The 16,329-nt window shown below is 64.3% G+C and overlaps 1 protein-coding gene across 1 annotated transcript in view; it reads right to left on the bottom strand.

Annotated features, from left to right (window-relative positions):
- Positions 1 to 3,609: 3,609 nt before the first annotated feature.
- The window catches only part of LAMB2 (laminin subunit beta 2), a 28,335-nt gene continuing 15,615 nt past the window's right edge, over positions 3,610 to 16,329 (bottom strand). The window contains exons 22-34 of the mRNA XM_054034074.1: positions 13,699 to 13,923; positions 12,913 to 13,130; positions 9,649 to 9,745; positions 9,183 to 9,555; positions 8,829 to 9,013; positions 8,250 to 8,491; positions 7,516 to 7,719; positions 6,823 to 6,967; positions 6,320 to 6,527; positions 5,976 to 6,117; positions 5,137 to 5,313; positions 4,275 to 4,434; positions 3,610 to 4,177 (exon numbers count right to left, since the gene is read on the bottom strand). Of these exons, the coding sequence (XP_053890049.1) occupies positions 4,041 to 4,177; positions 4,275 to 4,434; positions 5,137 to 5,313; positions 5,976 to 6,117; positions 6,320 to 6,527; positions 6,823 to 6,967; positions 7,516 to 7,719; positions 8,250 to 8,491; positions 8,829 to 9,013; positions 9,183 to 9,555; positions 9,649 to 9,745; positions 12,913 to 13,130; positions 13,699 to 13,923 (2,513 nt within the window). The 3' untranslated portion in view covers positions 3,610 to 4,040. The remainder of the gene's footprint in view (positions 4,178 to 4,274; positions 4,435 to 5,136; positions 5,314 to 5,975; positions 6,118 to 6,319; positions 6,528 to 6,822; positions 6,968 to 7,515; positions 7,720 to 8,249; positions 8,492 to 8,828; positions 9,014 to 9,182; positions 9,556 to 9,648; positions 9,746 to 12,912; positions 13,131 to 13,698; positions 13,924 to 16,329) is intronic.

Below are 16,329 nucleotides of genomic sequence, written 5' to 3'. Positions count from 1 at the left end.
ATCAGAGAAGTGACGTTCTGGAGCAGCCCCCCAAGGGGCGCAGAGGGGGCAGAAAACCTAACTGGCTTCAAGCCTGAGCTTGATACGTTTTTGAGGGGATGGTGTGATGGGGCTGCCTCCGATGGCACATAGCCGATCTGCGACTGCCAGCAGCAAGGATCCCCCGGGCCGGCCGGAGATAGGACACTGGCTGGGGAGGGCTCTGAGTCTCTGCAGAGAATTCTCTCCCGGGTGTCTGGCTGCTGGGTCTTGCCCATGTGCTCAGGGCCTAAGCCAGGGGCGGGCAAACTTTTTGGCCTGAAGGCTGCGTCGAGTTTTGGAAATTGCATGGAGGGCGGGTTAGGGGAGGGGGGTTGTGGCCCGGCCCCACCTCCTATCTGTGCCCCTCCCCGGGACTCCTGCCCCATCCAACTCCCCAGTTCCCTGACAGCCCATGGAACCCCTGCCCCCCGCTGCCCCATCCAACCCCCCCTCCTTCCTGACCGCCCCCCAGGACCTCTACCCCATTCAACCCCGTTTCCCTCCCCAACCCCTATCCACACCGCCACCCCCTGACCACCACCCCGAACTCCCCTGCCCTCTATCCAACTCCCCCTGCTCTCTGCCCCCTTACTGCGCTGCCTGGAGCACTGGTGGCTGGCGGCGTTACAGCCGCACCGCCTGGATGGAGCAAGGCCATGCCACCACCACCACCATGCAGCACAGAGACCGGGTCAGGCCAGGCTCTGCAGCTGCGCTGCCCCAGGAGCTCACAGCCCCACTGCCCAGAGCGTTGCTCTTGGGGCCAGGAGCTCAGGGACTGGCAGGACAGTCCCGCGGGCCAGATGTAGCCCGTGGGCCGTAGTTTGCCCACCTCTGGTCTAACCAATCACCAGATCTGGGGTCAGGAAGGAACTTTCCCCTGGGTGAGCTTGGCAGAGCCCCTGGGGGAGTTTCGCCTTCCCCTGCAGCTGTTTTGAACTAGTGGCAGTGGTGGACTCTCTCTCACGGGAAGGCATTAATTAGGATTTGAGGACGTCAGTGACTCAGCCAGAGGCTGGGGTCTAGCCCCGGAGGGGGTGGGTGAGGCTCTGTGGCCTGTGCTGTGCAGGGGTCAGGCTTCATGAGCTGCATGTCTGTATGATAGGGTTGTTTGTTGGCACAGGGCCACACAGGAGTATCTGGCCTTCGGGGGGCTGGACAGAGGGGATGTGCTATGTGGATAGAAAGCTGGCTAGATCGTCGGGCTCAACGGGTAGTGATCAATGGCTCCAGATCTAGTTGGCAGCCGGTTTCAAGCGCAGTGCCCCAAGGGTCGGTCCTGGGGCCGGTTTTGTTTAATATCTTTATTAATGATCTGGAGGATGGCGTGGACTGCACTCTCAGCAAGTTTGCAGATGACACTAAACTGGGAGGAATGGTAGATACACTGGAGGGTAGGGACAGGATACAGAGGGACCTAGACAAATTGGAGGATTAGGCCAAAAGAAACCTGATGAGGTTCAACAAGGACAAGTGCAGAGTCCTGCACTTAGGACAGAAGAATCCCATGCACTGCTAAAGACTAGGGATCGAATGGCTAAGCAGCAGTTCTGCAGAAAAGGACCTAGGGGTTATAGTGGATGAGAAGCTGGATATGAGTCAACAGTGTGCCCTTGTTGCCAAGAAAGCTAACGGCATTTTGGGCTGTATAAGTAGGAGCATTGCCAGCAGATCGAGGGACATGATCGTTCCCCTTTATTCGACATTGGTGAGGCCTCATCTGGAGTACTGTGTCCAGTTTTGGGCCCCACACTACAAGAAGGATGTGGAAAAATTGGAAAGAGTCCAGCGGAGGGCAACAAAAATGATGAGGGGGCTGGAGCACATGACTTATGAGGACAGGCTGAGGGAACAGGGGGAGGGATAGCTCAGTAGTTTGAGCATTGGCCTGCTAAACCCAGGGCTGTGAATTCAATCCTTGAGGGGGCCACTTAGGGATCTGGGGCAAAATCAGTACTTGGGTCCGCTAGTGAAGGCAGGTGGCTGGACTCAATGACCTTTCAAGGTCCCGTCCAGTCCTAGGAGATAGGATATCTCCATTAATTATCATTATTATTTAGTCTGCAGAAGAGAAGAGTGAGGGGGGATTTGATAGCTGCTTTCAACTACCTGAAGGGGGGTTCCAAAGAGGATGGATCTAGACCAGTGGTTCCCAAACTGGGGTTCACGAACCCCTGGGGGTTCACAAAATGTTACAGGGGGTTCTCAGGAAAAAATTCCCTAATGGCGGACAGAGCTGTCCCTAGGGACCCCAGGCAGCACGGGGCCAGAAGCCCAGAGCCCTTGGACTTCCAAGAGCTAAGCAGATCAAAGGAAGCACATCTATCACACTGAGGAGATTTAAACTTCAAGACTCCTTATAAGAAATGGAAAGGGAGGTGGATATTTTTTGCTGTTTTTAAAATTAAATAGGCAACTAGTATTGTTATTAAAATTATTATGAAGAACAAGTTGTTTGCCTGGACTGCTCCAGACCTGAATGCTTGTGTAGGAGGAACTCTTTGAATAGACTTCTTAAATATCTTCCTGCTGTTTTACATCTGATACTCCTTGATGAAACATAGGAGCCTTGTCTTATAACAGGCTTATTCAAAGTGATACAAGCTACGAAAGTGAGATCTTGGAAGAGTGTTGCTGTTTTCATAATGTAATAAAAATACTGTAATGATAAATAATAATTAATAATAAATAGTGTGTAATAAGCATGTCATAAAAACAAATTTTATATTTCCAAGATCACTGCTTTTATAATTTATACTCAGGTAAAGGAGACAATCCCTGGAAATATTCATTTTGAGGAGGGGGTTCGCGAGACTTGACATTTTAGTGAAAGGGGTTCACAGGTTGTTAAAGTTTGGGAACCACTGATCTAGACTGTTCTCAGTGGTGGCAGATGACAGAACAAGGAGCAATGGTGTCAAGTTGCAGTGCGGGAGGTCTAGGTTGGATATTAGGAAAAACTTTTTCACTAGGAGGGTGGTGAAGCACTGGAATGGGTTACGTAGGGAGGTGGTGGAGTCTCCTTCCTTAGAGGTTTTTAAGGCCCGGCTTGACAAAGCCCTGTCTGGGATGATTTAGTTGGGGTTGGCCCTGCTTTGAGCAGGGGATTGAACTAGATACCTCCTGAGGTCCCTTCCAACCCTGAGATTCTATGATTCTAGGAGAGGATCTAAGGGCCCAGAGGAGCTGGGGTATAAGGGCTGCCCTCCCCCACAGCCAGGCAGCTCCCCGCCGCCCCCCGGCTGGGGCAGTCGTGTGCCCATGCTGGCTGTGTGCAGAGTGCTGTGGCCGGGTGGCCCCATGGTGCACAGCTGGCAGCTCTGCTTCCAACCCACCATGTTCCCTCCCCTCACATGTGCCCAGGCCGGGCCCGGGTCCAGCTCCGAGCAGCCTGGAGCAGTGGTGGAGGACGCAGTCTGCCGGCTGCCTTGGTTTGCGTGAGAGCAGGTGGGGGCAAGGTGGGCAGTGTGTGCCAGGCGCAGGATTGGCCCTGCGGGCGTGCCAGGGCAGCGTCTGCCTGGGACTCAGCGGCACGGCAGTCCTGCACCGTCTGTCACCGGCCCATGAACCACAAAGAGAGGCAGTGAGTGCCAGGCGAGGGCTTTATTCACACGCAAGCTGCCCCCGCCATGTGCCAGGGCAAAGCACCACAGGCTGCAAGACCTCGTCTCGTGGACCTTGTGCCCTGCCTGCTGTGGAGGGTGCGAGTCCCCCTCAGCCCCCAGCCTAGCGCTGGGCCAGGGTCCTGGTGCCCCCGGCTGGAGGCAGCAGCAGCGCCCTGGGCTGTGGGAAGGGCACTGTGCCAGCCCAGGGCAGGGGCCCAGGATGTCCCGAGGCTGTGCAGGAGGGAGTCCTGAGCACAGCCCAGCAGTGACGGTGCCGAGGGGGCAGGGCTCTCCCAGGGGGGCCGAAGCCATGCAGGGAAGCCCAGGCCTGGCAGACATGGAGAGGGGGCTGGACATGGGGACGGGCTGGCTGGGTCGGGGGATGGGGGGGGACAGGCCGGTGGGCACTCGGGGTCACTGGCAGGTGTTGTAGATCTGGATCTGCTGGTTGATGGCACCCACAATGCCCTTCACCTTGGCCTCTAGCCCGTCTAGCTGGGCTGCCTTCTCCTCCAGCACCCGCTCGTTCTCCTGGTACGACCCCTCCAGCGCTGGGGAGACACAATGCAGGGTGAGCCCTCCCCTGCTGGGAGCCTGGTGTGGGCAGTCCCATGGCTGTTCCCACAGTGCCCCTGCCCCACTCCTCACCTGTCAGGTGCTGCAGCTTGCCCTGAGCATCCCGCAGGAGGGCCTTGGCCTCATCACGCAGCCGCTCCGCCCGGTGCCTGGCCTGCAGCGTGCCACGCGCCTGGCTCTGCACCAGCTCCTGCGCCGCCTGGTACTCGGCCTCCAGCCGCCCCTCTGCCAGCTGTGTACATCCAGACACAGCCAGTCAGAGGGCACCCGAGTCATGAGTGACGTGGAGAAAGTGAATAAGGAAAAGTTTTTTACTTGTTCCCATAATACAAGAACTAGGGGTCACCAAATAAAATTAATAGGCAGCAGGTTTAAAACAAATACAAGGAAGTTCTTCTTCATGCAGCGCCCAGTCAACTTGTGGAACTCCTTACCTGAGGAGGTTGTGAAGGCTAGGACTATAACAGTATTTAAAAGAGATAAATTAATGGAGGTTAAGTCCATTAATGGCTATTAGCCAGGATAGGTAAGGAATGGTGTCCCTAGCCTCTGTTTGTCAGAGGATGGAGATGGATGGCAGGAGAGAGATCACTTGATCGTTACCTGTTAGGTTCACTCCCTCTGGAGCACCTGGCATTGGCCACTGTCGGCAGACAGGACACTGGGCTGGATGGACCTTTGGTCTGACCCAGTCTGGCCATTCTTATGAGGGCCAATGGGGCTCCCCCCAGGGCCAGCACAGACCCCCCAGACACAGCCAGCGCACCTCCTCCTGCAAGCCGTACATGGACCCCAAACAGCGCCAACGCAGCTCCCCCCAGGCCTTACACGGCCTCTCCCCCACCTGCAGCCCGCAGGGCCTGGACCAGAGAGCCAAGCCCTCTCCCAGTCCCTGGGCCCGCTGCTGGGTTTCCTCTCCTTTGCCCCCACTCACCTGCTTGACTTCCCCGGCCCGGGCGTGCGCGGTGTTGGCCGTGTCCTGGGCCCGAGTGGCCACCAGGCTGTTATTGGCTCGTTTCATCTTCAGCGCACCCAGCTGGCTGTCCAGCCGCTCCACCTGCTCCATGGCGCCCTGCAGCTGGCGTTCTGTGCTCGCCGCCTGCAGCTGGATCTGTCCGGGGGGGAGCAGGTCAAGCTGGGAGCCCTCCATCCCTGGCAGGGCCCCCCCAGCGCTGCCCGGGCTGGCTGTGATCGGATGAGCGCTCTGTGCCCAGCCCTGGCATTGCCCGGACCGAGGGGGCTTGTCCGTGATACTGGTGGGGACGGCGTACCGGGCAGGTTTGGGCATCGCTGCCCCGTGGTGCAGAAGGGTTCAAATGCCCCTGGACACTGCAGGAGGCAGGAGCTGTGGGGAGGTAACTGGCTGGAACCGACCCAGAGCGACGAGAAAGACCCAGGAGCCCCACAGCCTGGCCAGCTGTGCCCTAGCAAGGGGGGACTCGGCCAGCAGCTGTGAGCCCAGCGGGGTCGGCAGGGAGAGGGGCTAAGCGCAGGGCGGGGGAGCCGGGGAAGGAGGCCAAGCTGGGCTCGCCAGGACTGGAGCCCGGCACGGGCTGTGTGGCACAGGGGGACGCTCCAAGCAGGGGCCTGGCTGGGCAGAGCTCCAGGGGGCAGCAGGGGCTGCAGCCCGGCGCCTCGGGCTCAAAGGTGGGGAGGCCACGTGACCCCAGGGGCCCGGCCCATGGAAGGGAAGTGCGCAGGCTCAGCCCATGGGGAGGACAGAGCTGCCTGTGGGGCTGGGGGTGCCCGGCTGAGGCTCCCCCCCGTGCTCACCGTGCTCAGGGTGCCCTGCGTGTGGCGGATGTCGTTGCTGGCGCTGCGGATGGCGCTCTCGGCGGCGCTCTGGGCTCGCCTGGCATCCTCCAACGCCCGCCTCCCCACTTCAGCCGCGTTCTTCACGCTCTCAGCCCGCGACCTGCACCAGGGCACACGGCAGCACATGGGGCCCTGGGCTCACCCCACCGCTCACCCAGCCGCCCCTCCCTGGGGCCGGAGCCCAGCCCACCCTCCCCTGCCCATTACAGCAGGCTCCCCACAGCGTCGTTGCAGGCATGGGGGGCTATGCAGGAAGTGGGCGTCGCCGGTGGGTAGCCTGGCACCCCGCCCCGTGGTCTCACCTGGCCCTGCGGGCGTCCTGCAGCAGCTGCTCCGCCCGGCGCACATTGCCTGCCGTCTGCTCCAGGATGGCATCCACGTTGGCCAGGCTGCTGACCCGCTCCTTGATATCCTCGGCCAGGTGGCGGATCTGGTCGGGTGAGGCCGGGATGGAAAGCGCCAGCACCCGCCCGGCCACCACCTCAATGCTGTCAGGGTCGGCCCCCTCCTCTGCAGGGCGGGAAGCGGGTCAGCACTGCCGCCCCTTCCCCACACCCGCGGTGCCTGCCCCGCCCCCACAGTGCCCACCCCAACCCCCAAACAGTGCCCTCGCTGACACCGCCCCCAGCACAGACACCGCCTGCGAGTACTGGTCTGTTCCCCAGACAGTGCCTGCCCCCCATTCCTTCCCCTCCCCACACAGTGCCCTGCCATCCTCCATCCCCACCCCACACCAACACCCAGCCTGCCCCGTGGTACCCAGGACGCTGGCACAGGGGAGGGGCGGGCGGGGCCCGGCACTCACGGCTCAGGAAGCTCTTGATCTGGTGGATGAGCTCGCGCAGAGCCATGTTGGAGCGCTCCACCCGCGCCCGGGTCTCATTGGCCTTGTCCAGCGCCGCCTGTGCCCTCAGCCGGGCCGCATCAGCCTTCCCCTTGGCCTCGGCCACCTGCCCAGAGACGTGAGAGCCACGCGCCGCCCGCGGGCACTGCCCAGGGACGGGGGAGCCACACGCTGCCCACGGGCACTGCCCAGGGACGGGGGAGCCATGTGCCGCCCCCGGGCACTGCCCAGGGACGGGGGAGCCACGTGCCCACGCTACCCACGGATGGGGGAGCCACACGGTGCCCATGGGCACTGCCCAGGGATGGGAGAGCCACGTGCGGCCCATGGGCACTGCCCAGGGACGGGGGAGCCACGTGCGGCCCGTGGGCACTGCCCAGGGACGGGGGAGCCACGTGCGGCCCGTGGGCACTGCCCAGGGACGGGGGAGCCACGTGCCCACACTACCCACGGAAGGGGGAGCCACGCACTGCCCAGAGGCACTGCCCAGGGACAGGGACCCCCGCACCGCCCACGGGCACTGCCCACAGATGGGGGAGCCACACGCTGCCCACAGCCCCTGCCCACAGACGGGAGCTGCAGCCCACACCCTGCCCCTTGGGTCGCTCTCCGTGCCAGGTCCCCCCTGCTCCCATCCCCGCCCACACTGCGTACCTTGTGGAAAAGCTCCTCCACCTCACCCATGGCCCGGTGCAGCTCGGCCTGGGCGTGCCGGGCCCGCTCCCGCGCGTTGCTGGCCATGGCCACTGCCCCCTGGCAGTTGAGGCCCCCGCAGTGGCGCCTGCCGTCCTCGTCCCGGCAGCCGGCCCCCCCGCAGGGGCTGCTGGCGCAGGGGGCATCCCCGGGGGCACCACACACCTGCGGGCAGCAGGGCACTGTGGGCCGGCCAACCCAGGAGCTGGGGGTAGCTGCCTGGAGCTGCTGTGCCATGGGCTTGCTGCCCCCTGCCCCTGCTGCCCCGTGTCCCTCATCCCCCGCCCACCCCACTTCCCCCTCAGCCCCCATCCCCTGCCCAGCCCACATTGCCCATCCCCCGCCCCCCTCAGCCCCCATCCCCCGCCTGCCTTGCCCCGCTGTCCCCCCACCCCTCAGCCCCCATCCCCCGCCTGCCTTGCCCCGCTATCCCCCGCCCCCCTCAGCCCCCATCCCCCGCCTGCCTTGCCCCGCTATCCCCCGCCCCCCTCAGCCCCCATCCCCCGCCTGCCTTGCCCCGCTATCCCCCGCCCCCCTCAGCCCCCATCCCCCGCCTGCCTTGCCCCGCTGTCCCCCCACCCCTCAGCCCCCATCCCCCGCCTGCCTTGCCCCGCTGTCCCCCCACCCCTCAGCCCCCATCCCCCGCCTGCCTTGCCCCGCTGTCCCCCCACCCCTCAGCCCCCGCCCACCCCCACCTTCTCGTTGATCTCCCGCAGCTGCAGAGTCTGGGCCCTGGTGGCCAGCTCGCTCAGTGCCCGCCGGTTGGCCGCGCTCTGGCGGTTGAAGTCGTCTCTCCTCCGTGCCATCAGCTGCTCCGAGCGGCGCCGGGTGGCAGCTGAGTCACTCACAGCGCTGGGCACCGCCAGGCTGGAGGCATTGGCATCATGCGCAGCCGCCCGTGACTGGGCGTGGGACTGGCGGATGCTGTCGTAGGCACCTGGGGAGGAGCAGACGGGCAGCGTGAGACACCTACCCGGGGCAGGGAGCCTCCTGCTCCCTTGGCGCCAGCCCCCCACAGCCTCCGTCCCGGGGGCCCCCTGCTCCAGCGCCCCCCGAACCCTCCAGCGCCAGCCCCCCCAGAGCCTCTGCCCCCAGGGCCCCCTGGTGCCAGACCCCCCAGAGTTCCCCAGTGTGACTCCTGCCTCCTCAAAGCCCTCACCTCCGGGGCCCCCGGCGCCTCCCCCCAAACCCCTGGGGCTCCTCGGTGCCGCCCGCAGGGAGACTCTTGCCCCTGTGGTGCCAGCCCCAGAGCTCACTGCCAGGGCCCGGCTCACCCAGGAAGTTGGAGTTCTTGAGCAGGTGGAGCTGGCGTGCCAGGTCGTGCAGGGTGAGGTTGAGGCCACGGGCACCGCGGTCCAGGGTGCCCAGGGCGCGCTTGGCGTTGTAGTTCTCGTCCTGTGCCGTGGTGAGCTCGCCCTCCAGCTGGGTCAGCGTCTCCGTGGCTTCGCCGATGTGCTGCCTGTGGGCAGGGCAGGGTGAGGCCCTGGGGCACAGCGCCAGCCTCGCTCCTGCCCTCCCCACCCCGCCTGCGGGACGCCGATCTCTGCCTGGCCTGGGGCTCAGCCCCACCCCCAGGGCCCTTCGCCTGCCCAGCCCATGGCCACGGCGTCCCTGCATCCCCCGCTCACCGCAGCTCCTCCATGGTGCGCAGCAGCTGGGTCATAGCCGCCGCGGTGGCGTTGCGGGCGTCCACGATGGCCCGGGCCGTGCCCAGCTTCTCCTCCAGCTGGCGGAAGTTCCTCTCGAAGGCGCCTGCGACGCCCGTCTGCTGGATGTGTTTGACACGCAGTGCCAGGCCCCGGATGCGGGCAGCCAGGTCCTGCACCACACGGTCCCAGTCCCCAAAGCACTGGTGGCAGGGCTGGCAGTCGGGGAAGGCACCAGAAAAGCCACGGGCGCACTGGTCGCAGCGGACGCCCGACACCCCCTGGCGGCAGGAGCAGTGCCCGGTGGCGCGGTGGCACTGGGAGCTCTCGACCCCGTGGGCGTCGCAGTCACAGGCTATGGAAAGCAGAGACACGTCAGCCTGGCACCATCGCCCACCTCTCCCCAGTGCTTTGTGCACTTGGCCAGCAGGGAGCCCCCCACACTCACCTCGGCACTGCAGGCTGGGCTCGCCCCAGTGGTTCTCCTGGCAGTCGGCGCAGGTGCGGCCCCCGAAGCCCGGCTGGCACGGGCACTGCCCTGTGAACTGAAGACAGACACTGGCTATGGTCAGTGCATGCGAGTACACGTCGGTGCCACCCTGGGGGCAGGCCTGTAGGTGGAGGGGCAGGGGCAACTGTGATGAAGTGGGACTGTTCTTAATGTTTCCTCTGAATACTGCGTGGGTGCCTCAGTTTCCCCTATGCATTTCTGACGTCTCTAGGGGGTGTAATTGTTGCAGAGCAAAGGGCCGACACTCTGTCTCCTGGCAACTAATGGCCGGAGTCCTTCCCCCCTGCAAGGGGATGCTAAAGGTGTTGGAGAACAAAAGAATCAGGTGACCTCCTGGCCCAGGAAAGGGACAAAGGGCAGAAAGGAGGGGCTGGTCGGGGGTTCAGTTTGGGGCTGGCTGGGGATGGGGAGTGAGGACAGACGTGGGTGTCTGGCTCGCTGGGCCCCAGAATGGACCTAGCTGAGGGGTCCGGTTTGTTGTACCTACAAGCTCTGTGTAGACCATGTTCCTGTCATCTAATAAACCTCTGTTTTACTGGCTGGCTGAGAGTCACGTCTGACTGCGGAGTTGGGGGGCAGGACCCTCTGGCTTCCCCAGGACCCCGCCTGGGTGGACTCGCTGTGGGAAGTGCACGGTGGGGCAGAAGATGCTGGATGCTCCAAGGTCAGACCCAGGAAGGTGAAGCCGTGTGAGCTTCTTGCCCTGGAGACAGTCTGCTCCGAGAGAGGAGACTCCCCCAGAGTCCTGCCCGGCTTCGTAGGGTGCAGCTCCAGAGCATCGCCCGGGTGCGTGACAGCAACTCAGCCAGGGGGCGGGGGGGGATGGACCTTTTCAGCTAGGGGTCCCACCACCTCGCCTCCTCCTCTGGGTGCCAAGGTCTCTTCATCATACCAGCCCCTCACCCATTCCAGGCCCCGTCCCCCCTGCCCCAAACCCTCTGACAACGTGGGAATATTTGGTCATGTTTTTATGAGGCCTGTCCATGCCTCGGTTTCCCCGTGTGACGGAGCAGGGAGCAGGGCAGATTTGACCTGGGAATGTTGCAGGGGGATTGCAGTGAGGAGGGGGGACTTCCCTTGAAGGAAGCTACCTGAGCTGTAACCTGAGCCAGGAACGGGGGTGGGGAGAATTAACACCTTCTGCCCGGGAGACTGAACAAAGGAGAGGAGCAGCGGGAGGGGCTTGGAGTTTAGTTTCGGTTTGGGCTGGGTGTGCAACGCAGGGAACCCCAAGCTGGGGTCTAAGCTCCCTGAACCTCCCAGAGGGACCTAATTGAGGGGGTCTGGTCGTACCTACACGCTCTGCTTGAGACTGTGTTCCTGTCCTTAAATAAACCTTCTGCTTTACTGGCTGGTTGAGAGTCGCAGTGAATCTCGGGAAGAGGGGTACAGGGCCCTGACTCCCCCACACTCCGCAACACCCCGCGCTGCTGCCTGGCTCCCCAGTGGGTGGGGAAGGGCTGATTGCTCTCAGGGTAGGGGAAGCAATGTGGCTGTCTGGGGCTTGCTCCCCATGTCACTGGGGCATCTGAGAAAACACTGGCGACTCCACTCGCCAGGACGCTGGCACCGAGCACGCAACGCCCCAGAGGGACCTGAGCTCCCTGCCTCCCCTGGGGGGCTGGACAATCCCCAGCTGAGATCAAGCACTGGGGGGGAAGAGCTGGGGGCTGGCAGGAGCCGGGGCTCTCCCCGGGGCTCTGCCGAAGGAGGGCAGACAGACAGAGCCTGTACCAAGGGGCTGGGCGCTGGCTGAGCAGGATGGCCGATGCTGCAACCTTCACTTCTCTGGGCTGCCCTAAGGACTCCCTGTGCCGCGCCAGGGGACAGCACTGGGGGAGTTGCTGCAGGCGCTGGGCGAGGGGCATCGGTCCCTGTGCAGTGGGCAGGGCTCTGCCCGGCTCTGTCTCAGGGGCACTCGCTGGGCAGAGCTCGCAGGGCGGAGCAGGGGCTGGAGCCCAGAGCGCCAGTGTAAGGGGGCGGGGAGGCCACATGGCTGACCCTGGAGGGAGAGCGAGACCCCTGGGGGTCTGGTCCACTGCAGGGGGCCCCTAGAGCCGGTCCCAAAGCTGCTGACTCCGGAGGGCATTCTGCGCCAAGTAACTACAACGTGGCGGCTGCAGCCTGCACTGGGGTGCCCAGGCCCCTGGCTGCAGCGAGGTGGGAGATCGCTGTGCCGCTCCCCCCGGACACGGACTCCGCGGTGAGGCTGCACCCGCCCGTGACACTGCGCAAGGACCCAGCCTGCCCCGAAACACCCCAGGGCCCTGCGCCTCCGTGCCAGGTGCACCGGTGTGGGCAGCCAGGCGGGCTCTTAGCGGGGGGGATCCAGGAGTGCGGGGAGAGGGTTCTGTGTGGGACAGTCTGGGTGCGGGCGGCTCAGGGGGGATCCGGGTGCGGGGGGATCTGGATGCACACCGGGTTGTTTGGGGGTTCTGGGTGCAATGGTGATGGGACTCTGCAGGGGGGTCCAGGTGAAGGTGGTTGGGGCTCAGTGGGGGGGGGGTCTGGCTGGGGGGGCTCAGTGGGGTGGGGATCCAGGTGTGGGTAGCTCGTTGGGGTAGTCCGGGTGCAGGGGGAGTGTGGCTCATCGGGGGGGAGGTCTGGGTGCAGGGAGGTGAGGCTCGGCAGGGGAGTTGGGCGGATGGGGGATCAGCTCCCAGTACAGTGATCCCTCCCCCTGCAGCTGAGGCGCAATGGATGCAGGAAGCGGGTGGGTGGAGGGAAGTGGGCAGAGCTTCCTACAGCCGGGGGAGAAATCTGGGGGTGGGTCTGACACAGCCCCGGATGCCATGCAAGGAAGGGGAAGTCCCATCCTCCCCAGCCCAGGCAGGACTAGCAGCTGAGCCCAGTGCAGGGTAGGAGCCACCAGCGGGGTCTTCCCCAGTCCCGCTCCCTGCCCCACGGTGATTTACCTCTCTGCTGGCTGCCCTGGGCACCCAAAACATACTGCTGGGAAGGGTCACATGACTGCTCTTGTGGCTTCCCTTTGCTTCCCCATCAGAAAGTCATTTTTCTGCCGAGAAGCAAAGAAATCTGCAGGGGACATAAATTCTATGCATGCGCAATGGCACAGAATTCCACCAGGAGTAAAACCTGGGGCCGTAGCCCTGCTTCTGGGAGCTATGACACGCCCCTGCCCTGCCCCTCGCCCCTACCCCAGCCCAGCACCCCTCGCCCCTTCCTCCCGCTGGCTCTCACCTGGTTGCAGGCTGGGCCCAGCGAGTGCTGGGGGTGGCAGGCACAGGGCTCACAGCCCTTCCCGCTGGCCAGGTTCCAGAAGTTGGGGGCGCAGCGGTCACAGCTCTGCCCCTGGACGCTGGGTAAGCACTGGCACTGCCCGCTACGCCGATCACACTGGCATTCATCCTGTGCACTGCACTTGCTGCGCTCCGTGCCCAGGACGTTACAGGAGCAGCCTGGGAACCCAGACAGCAGGGGCATCAGCAGGAAAGGGGGGCCCAGCTGAGATCCTGGCTAAGGGCATGGGATGGGATGGGGCCCAGCTGCATGACACTGGCACCAGTACCCATTGGGAGGACTGTGCACCCAGTCCCGGGGGCGAGGGGGGGTCTGTGCGCCTGGTCCCGGGGGGGGGGGGGACTGTGCACCTGGTCCTGGGGGGGCAGGGGAGGTCTCTGCACCCAGTCCCTGGAGGTGGGGGGAGGAAACTGTGCACCCGGTCCCCGGGATGCTCAGATGCGAGGGTGACGAGCGTGCTCCAGGAGGAGGGATAGCTCAGTGGTTTGAGCATTGGCCTCCTAAACCCAGGGTTGTGAGTTCAATCCTTGAGGGGGCCACTTAGGGGTCTGGGGCAAAAATCTGTCTGGGGCTTGGTCCTGCTTTGAGCAGGGGGTTGGACTAGATGACTCCTGAGGTCTCTTCCAACCCTGAGATTCTATGACTGGCTGGGCAGAGCCAGGGAGGCCGGGCGTGTCCCCCCCCCCAGGCCAGTGCCCGCAGTGCCCGAGCCCGGTCTGTACTCACGCCGGCAGCTGTGGCGGGTGGCGTCACCATAGTAGCCGGCCTGGCAGTGCTGGCAGTGCTCCCCCTCCGTGTGATGCAGGCAGCGTAGGCAGCGCCCCGAGCGCCGCTCACACGCCGCCGCGTCCAGCAGGTCAATGTTGCCGTTGCACTGGCAGGGCTGGCAGCGCCCGCCGGCCTGCGAGGGGTTCCCGTAGTGACCAGGGGCACACTCCTCGCAGCGCAGACCTGCGGGAACGCCGGGGTCAGCACCAGGGACGCCGCACTGTGGGCTGGAGAGGCTGGCAGTCCCCCTCTGGGCAGCACCCCCCAGCCTGGCCGGCGCCCCTTCTGGGCAGTGCCCCCCAGGCCAGCCAGCATCCCCTCTGGGCAGCGCTCCCCCCATCCTGCCCCCCACAGGGCCACCAGCTAGTAGATGCTGGGCTGGAGAAGCCAGCAATACCCTCATTAAGTAGAAACAGGATCCCTGTGAGAAAGTATCGTCTCGGGGCTTCCTTGGGAAGGAAAGGGGGTCTGGCCATGGGGGGGGCGGCAGAGAAGGGGGTACAGATTGTGACAAATTGGGGGGTTCTCTTAGTGTTTTGCAGGAATATGGTGTGTGCCTCAGTTTCCCTGTGTGCTGCGTGTGTAATGAGGCGGCGGGAAAGGGTTTGTTGTTCCAGGGGACCAGGTGTGACCTTGCCTAGCAGCCAGGATCCCAGACAATGGCCTGGAGATGGGGGACCCAGCGACTGGTGCCCGGGAGGCTCCCCCAGCTCTGGCCAGTGGGAGGGCTGAGGAGCAAGGGGCCGGTTCCAGTGGGGGGGACAAAGGGGGGAGGAGGGGCTGTGGGGCAGGGGATATGGGGGCTCGTCTGGAAGCAGGGGGTGGCTGGATGTGGGACAAGGAGCAGCCGGAGCCCATGGGGATGGGGACAGACCCAGCTGGCCGGGGCTGACACTGGCCAGGCCCGAGGGCCCTGAGAACTGCCTGGGCTGGGTCCAGACGCTCAATAAACCTCCTGTGTGACGCTGGCTGAGAGTCACTGCAGGCTAGAGATGCGGGGGGCATTGCTTCTGGGGGGCCGGGGGGTCCAGCAGGAGTGGTCTCCCGGAGGGGGCCCAGGGCAGAGCCAGGCTGCTGACGGCTCTGAGAGGTGTGATTCCAGGAGGCGCTGGAGCCCAGAGGCTTAACCCCCGAGAAGGGCTGGCACACTGAGAGGGGCTCCTCCCAGGGACCGTACGGAGCCAGGAGCGCAGGAAAGGGGGCCCAGCTAGGAAGTGGGGGGAGGGCAGAGAAGGGGGCTCAGCCATGCGGGAAGATGGGGGTGTGACCAAATGGGGTTTATTCACCTTGTTATGTTGCATGTAAGTCTCACTGTCCTGTGCTAATACTGGGTGTGCCTCAGTTTCCCTGCATGCTGCACCAATGCCTCGGTGGTGGGAACTGGGGGTGTGAGTTTTGTTGAGGCCCTCAGGGCACGTGAAGCGGCTCCAGCCGCCTGCACTAGGCGATGGCCGATGCCCTTCCTAACCTGAGACCCAGGAGGGGGATGCGACCAGGTGACTCTTGGCCTGGGAAGCAGGACAAAGGCCGGAGGAGGCGCAACGGGCAGGGCAGGGCCAGGCAGCTGGAAGCGAGTCGGTCTCGGCTCGCTTGGGGCGCAGGGGGAGGCAGAGCCCTGGCTCTGGGCTCCCCTTCCCCAAAGATGGTCTTGGTTGAAAGTCACTGATTTCTGTGCTAACAAGCTCTGCCCTACGCTGTGATCCTGTCGGCTAATAAACCTTCTGTTTTACACTGGCTGAGAGTCACGGCTGACTGCGGAGTTGGGGGGCAGGGCCCTCTGGCTGCCCCAGGACCCCGCCCAAGTGGACTCGCTGCGGGAAGCGCACGGTGGGGCAGGGGAGGCTGGATGCTCTAGGGTCAGACCCAGGAAGGTGAAGCCGTGTGAGCTTCTTGCCCTGGGGACAGTCTGCTCCGAGAGAGGAGACTTCACCAGAGCCCTGCCCAGGTGTGTAGGGAGCAGCTCCAGAGCATCGCTCGGGGACTCTGTGATGGGGTACAACGGTGTGGAGGAGGGGAGGGAAGGGGGGTACGGCCAGGAAGCGGGGGAGGGGAAGGAAGGGGGTATGGCCAGGAAGCGGGGGAGGGGGTACGGCCAGGAAGCGGGGGAGGGGAAGGAAGCGGGTACGGCCAGGAAGCGGGGGAGGGGGTACGGCCAGGAAGCGGGGGAGGGGAAGGGGGTACGGCCAGGAAGCGGGGGAGGGGAAGGAAGCGGGGGAGGGCCGGGAGAGCAGCATTGAGCTGTAGGCCCAGGAGGACAAAGGCTGTGCAGGGCTATGCCCCTTAGTGCCCCCAGCCCGGCACCTCCCTGCAGGGGGCTGAGCTGCCCCACGGCCCTGGGGGTCCGCAGTGCAGCCGGGCAGATTGCCAGGTGTTGGCACAGCCACGCTCACCACTGGTGCCGCCCCAGGCTGGAGGAGCCGGGCAGACGGGGGCCCCAGGGCCGAGGAGCCGGGCAGACAGGGGCCCCAGGCCGGAGGAGCCGGGCAGACGGGGGTTGGGGAGCGGCTTGGCCCAGCTCCGGGCAGGGAGAGGCTGGCACTCCAGGCCCCAGAGCGGTGCTGCCGGCGGGTGCCCGAGGCCAGCGGGGGG

Source organism: Malaclemys terrapin, chromosome 7 (assembly GCF_027887155.1).
Source record: "Malaclemys terrapin pileata isolate rMalTer1 chromosome 7, rMalTer1.hap1, whole genome shotgun sequence".
Taxonomy (NCBI): Eukaryota; Metazoa; Chordata; order Testudines; family Emydidae; genus Malaclemys; species Malaclemys terrapin.
This window is presented reverse-complemented; position numbering and strand designations above follow the sequence as displayed.